We start from the raw sequence: 12,559 nt of genomic DNA, 5'->3' as shown, positions 1-12,559 counted from the left end.
AAAATGTTCTGTTCTGTGTGGGTTAGTTTTGCAGTAGAAACACAGGTGAATGGGACTTCACTGTGTACTACAAAGTCTATAATGCATATTCTACATGTTATTACTCTTTGTTCAGCCTGTTCAACTGGCAGGGGACAATATTTTAGGCTTCGACCTGACCCCAGTTACTAAGCTCCCCAGAGATGACCTCATCAGATGGCTGATTAGATAGACACCCTTGGTTTGACAGGGATGATGCTGAACAGTCTCGGCCACCTCTGGGACCCTGGCCTTTGTGTTTATCTTTGTTTGGGTTGCTGAAATTTACCACTGACATTAGAAGCTGCAGATAATTGAACAGGCAAACAAGCCAGAGGCCTGACCCCTTTCATCTGCAAGGAGAACAAGGAGTTAAAAGGACAAAGAGTACGAAAATAATGCACAGATTAAAGTCATTACTTACATTCTGGCCTGTTGTAAATTATTTATGCAGGGCTTGCGTGAGTTTACAGCATTAATGCAAACCTTGATTTTAGATCGCTGGCAGGCTCAGAACACAGCCTGTCAACAATCACTAAGGTAGAGTCCGTGTTTGTAATTTAGAGGCCATCTAAGCCAGGCTGCTGTGACCGAGTACATCATTGGACCACATGAGGCTCATGTTGTCCCTGAGGTTCTTAACTCCTGGAAGGTGGCGTGTGTGAGGGGTAAATCACACCCGTTAAATGTAATGGTGATAGTGGGTGACCATCCTGCTCAGTGTGCAGGATGTGTCCGTTAGTTTGTTTCCCTTGTTTTGCATTTGCTATTTCAAATATAATATATAGTTTATCAGCACCAGTGAACTGTAAGAGCATTATCATGTAGTTCATTTCTGATTCTAGTTTCATAAAAACAGACTCTGATATACTTCAAAATGGAAGTATTTATAATTCAGAAATAAATGATGCAAACATTTTTGAAATATTCCCAGGTGCACATTTGCATTTTGTTCCAGTGTGCCTGTAAATTAGGGATTTGCACGATTTGACCTAAAATCAAAATCACAATTAATTGCACATTTAACTCGATAACAATAAATGAACGATAATTTAATTTTTTTATTTATTTTTTCTTCTTTTTCTCATAGTTCATTGGCAAGGATTGTACTGTAAATAGGCTCAAATATTGAAGATGAGATATTTTTTCAAATTCAAAAGTGCTTATCTTTGTGATTTTGTGAAGGAAACACACAAAGCGGGAACTATTATGGCTATTTATTGAAAATGTATAAAATTGAAATGAATGGAAACACAGCACACATTGCTTGACATGAAAATGTTTTGTGAAAAAAGTCACATTTTAGTTTTATAAAAATTATCGAAATTATCGTCATTGGAAAAATACGTCGATAACAGCTTCAGAATTTCAATGTTGATACATTTTCGATTAATCGTCCAGCCCTAAGTACAGTACATAGGTTCACACAGTCCAGAGTTGTGATAAGCCTGATTGAGCTTGCCATGAAAAGAGGTTGAATGCAATGTGAAACAATAGAAATCTGTTAGTGTAAATAATGAAAATCAGGTCTCAGGGTTTTTAGTTTTTAGTTCAACAAAGATGTCCAACAAATCTAGTTGTTTATTTTCCTTCTAGCATAGGGAATGGATGTATTTAGTAGCGTTGCTACGTACTGTACATTTACTGCCGTCAGACATTTAGATGATTAATATCCGTTGTTTGAAGGCGCTGTTCCCAATTATTAATTTGTGTATATCTTTCTTGCAGCCTTGTAAGTATGATTGAAAACATAAATGCAGGCAATGTACAGTATATAACAAAGGCAAGGCAATTGTATTTGTATAGCACAGTTCAGCAGCAATGCAATTCAAAGTGCTTTACATAAAACATTAAAACACAGTCAAAAATTAATACAAATTGATAACAAATTGAAAGCATTTAATACAAAAATAAAAACAATAAATACAAAATTAAAAACAATTAAAAGTACAAAACAAAGCAAAATTATAGTGGACAGGAATGGTAAAATGTTGGTGCATAGCACTATCTGTACTAAAATGTAATTTCTATGACAATATATCCACAACATGGACATTTTGTACCAAAGCTTGTCCATTGTCTTAAAAAAAGAAGTTATTTGTAAAAATCAAACACATGCAAATAGGAAACTTGTGTTTTAAGACTTAAAGGTACAAGTTATTAAGCTTAATGTGTAATTAAAACATGGGCACTCTCAGAATATTCTTTTTTTCCAGCATAATGTATTTACTCTGTGTGTGTGTGTGTGTGTGTGTGGGGGGGCACAAACTATTGGGCTGGTTTTGCTTTATTAGAGTTTATTAGAAATTTAAAGATGATGTTGTGTTTACCAGCTGTGGTCGACAGTCTCAGAATCCTAAAGTAGGTGGCAGTCAGTAAAGTTAATTTAAATTCCAGATTTATTAAAGTTCATAATGTCTCTTCACTTACTGTATGTGGATCCAAACAAGCTCAGCATTCTCTTTGAGTGCCTTTATATACGTGGAACTAGGGGTTTCCTGACCGCCAGTCAGTCAAAAGCAACGACTTTAATGAATACAGCTGTGACATCACTGCATTCTTCAACAGCAGTCGTGTCTAAACTCAGATGTGATGCAGTGTGTGACAGTCAGCAGGGTCAGACAGGTTTCCCCTGTGCTTTTCTTCACCTTCTATCACAACATCTCTATTTCTGCTCTCTGAGAGAAACAGTAGTGACTATGTTTACATGCTCGCAAAATTCTGGTTTTTGCCCTTATTCCAAAAAAAGAAAAATATTCCTACTAAGCTAAATTGCATTCTATGTGTATTAAGAATGTTTTACAGTCATCTTAAATTTAACTTGATGAACCCATCAAGTTAAATTTAAGATGACTGTAAAACATTCAGGAACCCTAAGTCATTCCATTCATGATACAGCCAGGAGTTTGAGAGGTGGGGCTCCATCCCCATGTACCCCCCCCCCCCCCACTCTCCGAGTCAGCCCTCTCTAATTAGAACCAGAGCTTACAGGAAACAATCTTCCTGTCTGATGACATCATCCCTAAAGCCATGCATGAGATGGGGGTGACCTCAGCCTGTGGATTTGCTCTGTGTTTTTCAACACCCAAACAAATCCCAAGAAAAGCACCTTGTGATGACTCGAGTGTCTTTAGAAAGGGTAGTGTGAACAGGTGGGTGGAGCTGAGCCTTCATCTCCTAGACAAGGGGGTTTCAAAGTCTGACCCTGTGAGCCCACCCTCAGACAAAATTGAGACAACTATGTCCACCATAAGCTATTAGCATTTTTCTGTATGCAATGCACGGATGTACAGACAACTATCACTGGATTACTTTGATATTAAAGAAAACTGATGATGATTCATGAAGTACTTGAAGAAGGAATGTATTTTCCTATGATTTCTAAGCAGATTTATGGATGTTTTTTTATAATAGACATCAGGGATAATGACATTCACGAACATTTACAGTCACAGTCACACTGAATCTAGAAATATGTGTATCATGTCTCTGTGTTGAGAGTTGACTGAGTTATGACTCTAAGGAGTGCAAATCTTGACGCAAATTGTGGCTATCGGGCGCCAAGGGTTTGTTTCACCGCCACTGCTGCTGCTCCAACTGCTGACTGTGTTGGTAAACCGGCCACATCAGTGGGTCAAACTACAATAACTTACTTCCTGTTGTTTTTACAACACCAGCATGCACCTGTCCCTGCACTTCACGGACTATCTTTGCCTCACGCCTTTCCCTCCACGCCCCCCTTCAACTCTCGCCACACAGTCGGAAAACCTCCTAGACTGAAGCACTGAATCATTCACTGAGATTCATTCAGTTTGATTCAATAAAACATGTTCTCTACTTGAAAGGCATAGACTGTGTCTCCTGCAGAGTCAGTATCAAAAGAATGGTCGCAGTGTCCTGAGTCAGCCAGCACTGGTACGATACAGTATGTGTACATCATTTCCCAAATGAATGCTTATTTTCTCCCGCTTTCATGTGTTTTCCTTGCAACACCGTGCTGTGTGTCTGGACTTGTTTTAGACCCCTTCAAACACTTCTATCATTTTCCTTAAAGCCTCAACTTGAAACAGCGGCAGATATAAAGCAGTAACCGCATGTCGAGCCAGTGTTTTGGACGAGTTTAAAAGAGTCCTAGAGAAGAAAGAGGGATAAATAATAACAGCACTAAAAGGGAAAGCATAATAAAGGCCTAGTTTTCTTCGGGAAGTGGAAGCTTTCATCTCTCTATTACAATAATGTTCTCAATGAGTCTACAGGCCTGTGTTTAGTCCAGGAAGCTTCGAGTGGCACACATGAAAGGCTCCAGTCAGACAGGACAGACCGGACCGGGCTCTCACTGGAATATGGTATCTATCCTCTCCTCCTCTCCTTTCTTCTCCTCTCGTTTGCTCTCCCCTCCTCCCCCTCCTCCTACATGATAAAGGTAATGGGGAGCTGTGTGGCTCGCAGTGACAGTAAACCATGGTAAAATGGCTGTCGATGTTCTGCCCCCCGTCTGAGGCCCCCAGGGTTTAGGAAATGGAGCATTATTTTCATGTTCCAACGTCACGAGCCGGCTTCCCTTTGCAGCTGTTGCGTGCTTTTACAACTCTGTGTTTACAGGCTCTTCAGCTAAAGGTCTCACTCTGCCAACACCAAAACTCAATATTTCATAAATACAGTTCATCTTTCTTTTCCTCTCATTTGGATTTGGATTCATGGATTTTTGCTTTACATGTTGAGCCTTCACATTCTCTTACTAATGACTCCTGATGTGTGTGTGTGTGTGTGTGTGTGTGTGTGTGTGTGTGTGTGTGTGTGTGTGTGTGAGTCATGTGTGAAAACAGGTTAAATGTGTTGCCAGAAGCTTGCGTTCTTACAAAAAGACATATTTTACCCCCTGCCTGTAAAGTCGTTAAATCATCACAAAGACACTCTGGATTAAAATGTGTGGAAGAGAACAGGCTCACACTATTTATGCACTCATTTGGACGCCTTTTAATTCCACATATTAAGGAAATCCAGCTTTGAATGAAATTATTTTAGTTTCAGTTTGATGGGGTTTCCCTGCAGAAAATCAAAATATTTTATGCTTGGAATTAATTTCTTTTTACTCTGCTACTTTTTTTAATCCGCTCACACATTTGTTTTCTGTCCCGCCCACTTCGCTTTATCTTTTCTGCACTCACCTCCCCTCCCCCTCGTCCTTTTCCTCTTTGCCTCAGCACTTAGAGGCTTAAGAGAGGGATGTACCACATGAGCCACTCCCTTCTGACAGCCACCCCCTTCACACAGTGTGGAATGGCACAGTCCTGCTTTGCATAAGTTTCCTCTGAGTGGGTCTGTGTGGAGGCCAGTACTGGAAGAATTATTAGACCCTTTTGAACGGCTTGGATGTATGAGAGAGAAAGCTAGAGTGCTGCTGTAGTGTATCTGTATCACTTAAACTGTTAAAGCTATAATGTATTGTGCCTACCCTGTCCCAGGAATGGGCAGTAACTCTTTAATGTATTACTACAACGGGAAATCGGTGAGTAGTCTCTTTGGGAATGTGTGTGTATTAGACAGAGAAGAGCTAGAAGAAGTGTGTGTGTGTGTGTGTGTGTGTGTGTGTGTGTGTGTGTGTGTGTGTGTGTGTGTGTGAGTGAGAGACTGTCGGTCTCAGTCTGCTTGTCCATCTGACTGTCCTGTCCATCATTTTAGTATTTCATTTATTTGAACATAAAGGCACTGTGTTCTTGTGTGTGTGAATGCATGTGCCTGAGGCTCCTCTCTCCATTTCCATTACATCAGTTAAAGCTCTGTGACAGTACAATTTAATAATTCAAGTGTTTTGCTTTAAACTTGGTATGCTGCTTTATACCTCAGCTGTGTACAAACAAGTTCATATTCTAGGCAACACATTAAGAAAAGTTATGCCATTTTAAAAACTTTTTCTCATACACAGAAATGAAACGTTTTGGCAGAAAAAGTTTTTTGCAGCCTTGAATTTATTTTTACTGGCTGGTTGCTTCAGCTCTGAGACTGGGTTGAAATAATAACAAGTGGGAGTCTGGGAATGATTAAGGGAAAAAGGCTGCCTGTTGAGGTTAGACTTTCCTGTTTGCAGATTGAGCTCTAAGCACCAGTGTTGCTGTTATTCCATCTGTATTTAATCACATTGGCATTCTTGACACCACAGGGAGCCTAATGTGATTTCTGAACTTCTCTGTAATGATCTCTTTCATTTTTGTTACTCTGAAAATGTTCTCTGTATGAGTAGTTTATGGATGTGTGTGTGTGTGTGTACGTGTGTGTGTGTGTGTGTGTGTGTGTGTGTGTACGTGTGTGTGTGTGTGTATACGTGTGCTGCACTTGTACTTGATGAGTTTTGACTCAAACTTAAGATATTGATCTAAAGATAGGTTGCTTGTGTGATGCAGAAAGTTTTTAGAATGTGTTCTTTTGAAATAATTCCTCCTGTTTCTATGGTCAATGTTATTGTAAAATCAATCCAGTGGGCTTATGAATTTGCTCAAGGACACAGTTCTGACAATGGCTGAATGAGCTTTGTAGTGTATTTCAGTAATCCTTAAGTGATGATCCTGCAATAAGCAAATTACACAAGCAGATTGCCACCTGTCAGTGCTATTTTTGCTTTTACATAAAGGGTACATGAAGGAAAAATAAAGAGGATAGACTTTTTATGACTTTTTATTGTATTGAAAAGGTCATCTTACTCATGCTTGTTTTTCAACTTTTCCTTATACTCTGTTACAGCATTTCCGTTTTGTTCCCGCTGATAACTTTGATCTTTTTCATATTAAGTATTAACAGGCTTGTGTTATAGTTGGTGATGTGGAGAAAATTGATAGCATGTGGACAGAACGGGCAAACTTAATGATCAAAAGCACTTTTGAAGTCACTCTTTTTTTCTGTTTTCCAGTGCAAGGAAAAAATGAAAGGTGGCGTTTATTATTTGCATCAACTTCATCCACATTAATTTATAATGCAGAGTTGCATAGCAGGCTCACCATCTGGAGCACTGGGAGAATTCGCAGTGGGCTATTGGCTTGTGAGCTGGTGGCACAGTACCAATACAGATGGACTGCTCACTGATCTTTCTTCCGTTGCCCATTAGTGAAAAAGAAAAGATTGAAATGAAAGCCCTGCAGTGATTGTTAGAGCCTTTTTTTCCCTCTTGTGTTGCTAAACAGAAAGCTTATCCCCCCAAAAGTGGAATGTCATACTGTAAAATAAAGAGACAAGATGTGCTCTTTAAGATGCCTGTTGTTGTTTTGTAGTGCAACAGGTTATACCCCAGAAGGTAATCCTTACATGTGTTGCACATGCACTGAAGCATCCATGCTTATGTGCATATGCAACAGAGAGTGGGGGTAGAGTGATGGTGGTGGTGCTGTGTGTGTGTGTGTGTGTGTGTGTGTGTGTTGGTCTATTATATACTCTATACAGTATGTACACATCAGTCACACATGTGAGTATTTAATGAGGTTCATTGATGCCAAACCCACATTTTTGTGGTATTAATGACTGGAAGGTGTTATTCTGCAGTGTGGTTGCTCTATTTTTAGAGAACCTGACTCCCAGCAGGCTGCATGCTCTGCTGTCAGAATGTGCACTTGGATAAAATATTTTACTGCTCTGCTAAAGAAGAAGGAAACCAAACATATTGGATCTTCTGTTTCTATTATAAGACAACTAAAGTATCCACATGCATATGTATGTGCTTTGACTTTGGTTAATAAGATATATTTAATATCTTTACATTTTTTTATATAATCTATTATTTTATTTTAATCTGTATTTATATTTGCGAGCTGTTTTTCACCTGTGCATTTTATTTATATTCCAGTTCCATGAAAGTAAACTAAACAGGTTTTTGAAATTCTGAATAATTGTAATTTCAAAAGCTCTATATGTTTATGTGAGATCTTGCCTTTCATTACTAATATCATTTTAGGACAGTAAGATTTTTATGAGGGAAGTTTTTTCAAACTCAACCAACTAAGTGTGAAATGTTCCTGTCGAGCTCATAGTGTTGGCAACATCTGCATCTTACTTAACACATTCTAATGTCAAACTAACTTAACTAACTTCATCGATCAACAACATCTCACCAGTGAATGTTGGTCTTTTGGACCTTTGTTTAAATGACACAGTTTAATGCATGAAAATACTAAGACCTTTATTTTCCAGAAAGCATTGGCAAGTATCACGCACAAATATTGAACAACGCCCCTCCAAGCAGGCTGAGCGGAGCAGTTGTTTGAAGAGGCATTGTGTCTGTCGTGCATACTAAGCCTCGTAAGAGTGTTAGATTTGGACTTGAAACAAAAATGCCCCAGAGATATGGTTTGATTCCAAATAATGACATAGAGCACAAAAACAGGACACGCCATTAAGAGTGCCTTTGAACTCTTTTCTTGGAGCTTCTTGGCCTGCTTTTTCTCAGTTTTCCTTTATTTTTAAAATGTCCCTTCCTTTCCTGTTATTAAGTTATATCCTCAGTGTAAGTTGACTGCTTGTGTTTTAACACATGCACTTCAAAGGTAGGTATGCTTGGAGAAATGGGGGGGGGGGCATTCATTGCGACATTAAGGATAGTCTCAATTATTGTCATTCATTTTTCTGCAATACCTTCCCCTAATGTGAATGAGTGTTGATGCATAAATAGCAGCTAACTTAACTTGGTGTTAACTGATTTTATTATTGTACACTTGTAATACAAGGACACGTGTTAGCGTTAACGAGCCTCAGTTTAGGATATGTGAACACTGGTGAGAGAAAGGGCACAGAAGGGAATTTATTTTTATTTTTTGATTAAAAATCTGCTGATGCTCAAACAACTGGTGTAGGTCTGTGTTGGTGTGCTGATCCGTGTGAGTGACGGCTTTTAATTAATGGCCTTGTAAAAGGAAACCCAGGTGGGCCCTCTCTTCCATAGGCCGGCAGAATGAGGCACCCAGTGTTTGGGATGGTTTATTAATGCTTTGACTGGTTATCCCAGGGTAAAAAGAACAATTAGCATTATCTGCTGCCATATGCTGCCCATTGAGTGTCTGACAGAGGCAAAAAACAAAAGCCCGGCCTCCTCTGCGAGGCTAACTTGAGATCTCCATGGAACTACTATCAACCCTGGGCACATGTGTAATCCAGAAGACCCATGAGAGCTCCACCCCTCCCAGAGCACTTTAATTACATACTCAGAGAACAACACGCTGGAGTCCAGCTCACTCAGCAAAGCCCAACAGCACTGAATCTCACTTCAGCTACACTCTCTATTGATATTATGTTCACGTGTGCTGTGTGTGCGAGCGAGTGATTGAATTTATACTGTATACTTTGCTTGTGTGGCATATTTTCCATTAGCGCTGTGTCATAAAAACAATTTAAACGACCGTCATCACATCCGCAACCAACCTTTGAGCAGTGAGCTGTAATGATGCCAACATCTGAGTGCGATGTGAGGCTATTAAAAGAGGGATTCATCTTTCTGGGTTTGAGACACGGGCTGGAAATGTGCAGGTGGAATCGAGCTGGCAGGTCTGGCTCTGATTAGTGTTACACCATGGTGGGGTCATCCAGTCCTGTCTTGTAGCAGGGAGAATTTGTTCAAACCTTCTCTCCCTCGTGCTCTGTCAATCTCTCTTAACCTCTCCTCTCTCCCTCCATCTGGAGTGGATGAAGTCAGGAACCACATCACTGGTGTTTGGCTTCCAGTCTCTTTGATCGTCCCGCCTAGCCTGGCTGGCACACACACACACACACACACACACACACACACACACACACACACACACAGCTGAACAACAGCATGCCCATTGTGCCTCTCCTTTAACTGTACCACCACCAGCTTGCAGGAACAAACATACAGAAATCAAAGAAGGCAGTTTTTTTACGACTTATTTGATTTCTGCCTCTCTGGGAATGCTGTAATTTGCCAGGCATTTAGTCTATGCATGTAAGCGGGTATCATTATACTTCCATTAGAGGTCGAGTTGATCTGAAATGCAAATACTGCTGACAATCCACTCCTCGCATCATGAGCTTGATTGCTTGCTAGTCATTAAAGTGTGTTTGTTGTTTTAGGGCCATATCTGCACGTGTTTTTACTCGTGCGTGAATGATCACATACCTTTATATACCCAAAATCTTAATTGTGATATTTTATAGGAATTAAGATTCGAAAGCAGGTGCTTTTTATAGGTTTCGGCATCCTTATGCTCGATAATACTTTCTACTAACGTTGATGTTCTCACGGCAGGTGTACGCACCATCTCCAAACTCGGAAGACTTCAACAGAGATTCACCTTCCTACTCTTCTCCTAAACCCTCCAGCAGTATGTTTGCAAGCACTTTCTTTGGTAAGTTCAAAAGCAAGTTGCCATGTTTACTCTGGAGTATTGGATTATCGGAGTATCCGATTCTTACACCACAGGTTTCAAAAAGTATATTCTTATATTGTAGAGTCTTGTCTAGAGTTTGTAAAGTCTGTGTTTTATTAACAAGATCAAATTCAGGTCTGTGTAAAGTTTAAAGTCGTGTTTTTTTTTCATTGGGCTTGTTTTTGTTTTTAAGAACATCATTTGTCAATTCATCTTCATTTCATCAGTTATCACAATGACATACCAAAGGCGAGAATATTGTACCAAATATTATCAAAAAATACTGACATTTGATGTTACCAGACACCTTTTTGTTTAGTATTTAGTAATATAAAGCCTGTGTTCAGTATTTATTTCAGTGTGACTGACAGAAGAGCAGACTTTGTTGGTTTTTGTCTTTGTGTTATCTCAGCTGTGTTCAGGATGAGGATCATGTTTTAGTTCCAAGAGCAAAAGGACCCCAAGTTTTAAAGTGTAGGGTCGGAGGTTAGCCGCTGTCTGGCACGGTGTCAAAACTAAAGTGCATGTTGTATACAATAATATACTGAAATTATTAATTTATTATCTTTAGATGGTACCCACAGTTCGTCTGACCCTTGGAACTCGTCCAATGGGATCAGTCAGCCCGGCTACGGGGGAATGCTCGCCGGATCTTCATCTCACATGCCACAGTCAGGAAACTACAGCAGCCTGCACTCACATGACCGTTTGGTAAGCAGCACCTCTTAGCTGGTGATACCTAAGCATATAAACAGGTGATAAAGTAGTAGTAGTGATTTCTAACAAACAGAGTGTAAATTGTAATTTCCCCACTGGGGATCAATAAACAGTATAAATTAAATTAATTAAAATTAAATAAATGATTGTTAGTTACTTAATCTTGCACATACAGCATGTCAATTGTTTTTCAGTCCTTCACCCGGTCACAGTCAGAGTGGATGTGTCTTAAGTTGTTGTCTGGTTATTATCAGTGAAGACACTGCTGACCCTTTTTGTCAGTGTTTGATCTCCGTCTGCCTGCCTCAGCTGGCTGGGCATCACAGGGAGCCTGCAGATGCTGCCTGTCCTCTCTTTATCTCTGTTCCCCAGTATATTTTTCTCATCGCAGCCTGGGAAATGTCAAGGAGAATATAGAATTGAGAGAATAAATAAGCTCCTTCTTTCTCACATACATACACATTTGTGACTGAAAATAGTGTTTTTTTTTTTTTTTATATCTTCCAGAATTACCCCGCACACTCAGTCTCTCCAGACATGAATGCCAGTCTTCCTCCCATGTCCAGCTTCGGCCGAAGCAACGCCAGCACTTCACCATTCGTCACCGCAGCGCACACCCCGTCCATCAACTCAGCCGATGGGGCCATGGGTACGTTCTTGTGTTAACAGCTACCTGCTCAGAATGACTAATTCAATGGCCCCAGGTGTAATCAGCGCTGAACATCCATTCTATGTTTTCTTAGCAAATCGGGGGAACCCCACTGGAAGCTCACAGACTGGAGATGCACTGGGCAAGGCTTTAGCCTCGGTGAGTTACAACACCACATTTAACTTGGACTTCAGTTTATTTTACCATACATTCATAGCATTAATGAGTGTGTTTCCACTGCACACTAGTATCATGGTTTTGTGTCTTATCCTGGTTCAGGAAATGATGTTTACATTGAACATGAGAAACATGGTCATTCCTGTATACATGATTCTAACAGTATCCAAGTTTCTGATAATCTTTGTGCAGTTGTGTCTTGAATGATTTCACCTTCTCAGTCACCATGTTCTGTACCAACAAAACAACGTTCTGAAACCTGGATAAGGTGTTTACATGCCACAGTATCCTGGTTTCTTTTGGACTACTCCAGGTAGCATATTCAGGTTTTTGAAACGGGCATGACATGGGGTTTATATGCGCAACACATAACCGGCATACTCTAAAAGCCTGATCAGGATACCCATACACGTGAACACACCAAGTCTGGTTTAGGATTTGTCTGTCAACCACACAGAAGTCTCTGCCTATCCCCTCAAGTCTGACCTCCTCTCAGGGTGTGAAGCTCATGTCCCATACTTTACTCTGCAAAATAAAACAATGGTCCGTTTCTGTCTCTAAAGAAGGTGACCTCAGTATTCATGCAAGGAATTAAGTGCTATACTGACTGCTGATTAAAAAAAAAAGCCCAGAG

The 12,559-nt window shown here is 40.0% G+C and overlaps 1 protein-coding gene across 4 annotated transcripts in view; it reads left to right on the top strand.

Annotated features, from left to right (window-relative positions):
* Positions 1-12,559, top strand: part of tcf12 (transcription factor 12) — a 77,522-nt gene that overhangs the window by 46,614 nt on the left and 18,349 nt on the right. For 3 of the 4 annotated variants that reach the window (XM_078249218.1, XM_078249199.1, XM_078249189.1), the window contains exons 9-12: positions 10,262-10,361; positions 10,954-11,093; positions 11,607-11,748; positions 11,843-11,907. In XM_078249218.1, the coding sequence (XP_078105344.1) occupies positions 10,262-10,361; positions 10,954-11,093; positions 11,607-11,748; positions 11,843-11,907 (447 nt within the window). Of the gene's footprint in view, positions 1-5,306; positions 5,528-10,261; positions 10,362-10,953; positions 11,094-11,606; positions 11,749-11,842; positions 11,908-12,559 lie in introns of those variants that run through there. The other variant, XM_078249209.1, reaches the window with a different exon arrangement.

Source organism: Sander vitreus, chromosome 1, assembly GCF_031162955.1.
Source record: "Sander vitreus isolate 19-12246 chromosome 1, sanVit1, whole genome shotgun sequence".
In the NCBI taxonomy this organism is placed as follows: domain Eukaryota; kingdom Metazoa; phylum Chordata; class Actinopteri; order Perciformes; family Percidae; genus Sander; species Sander vitreus.
This window is presented reverse-complemented; position numbering and strand designations above follow the sequence as displayed.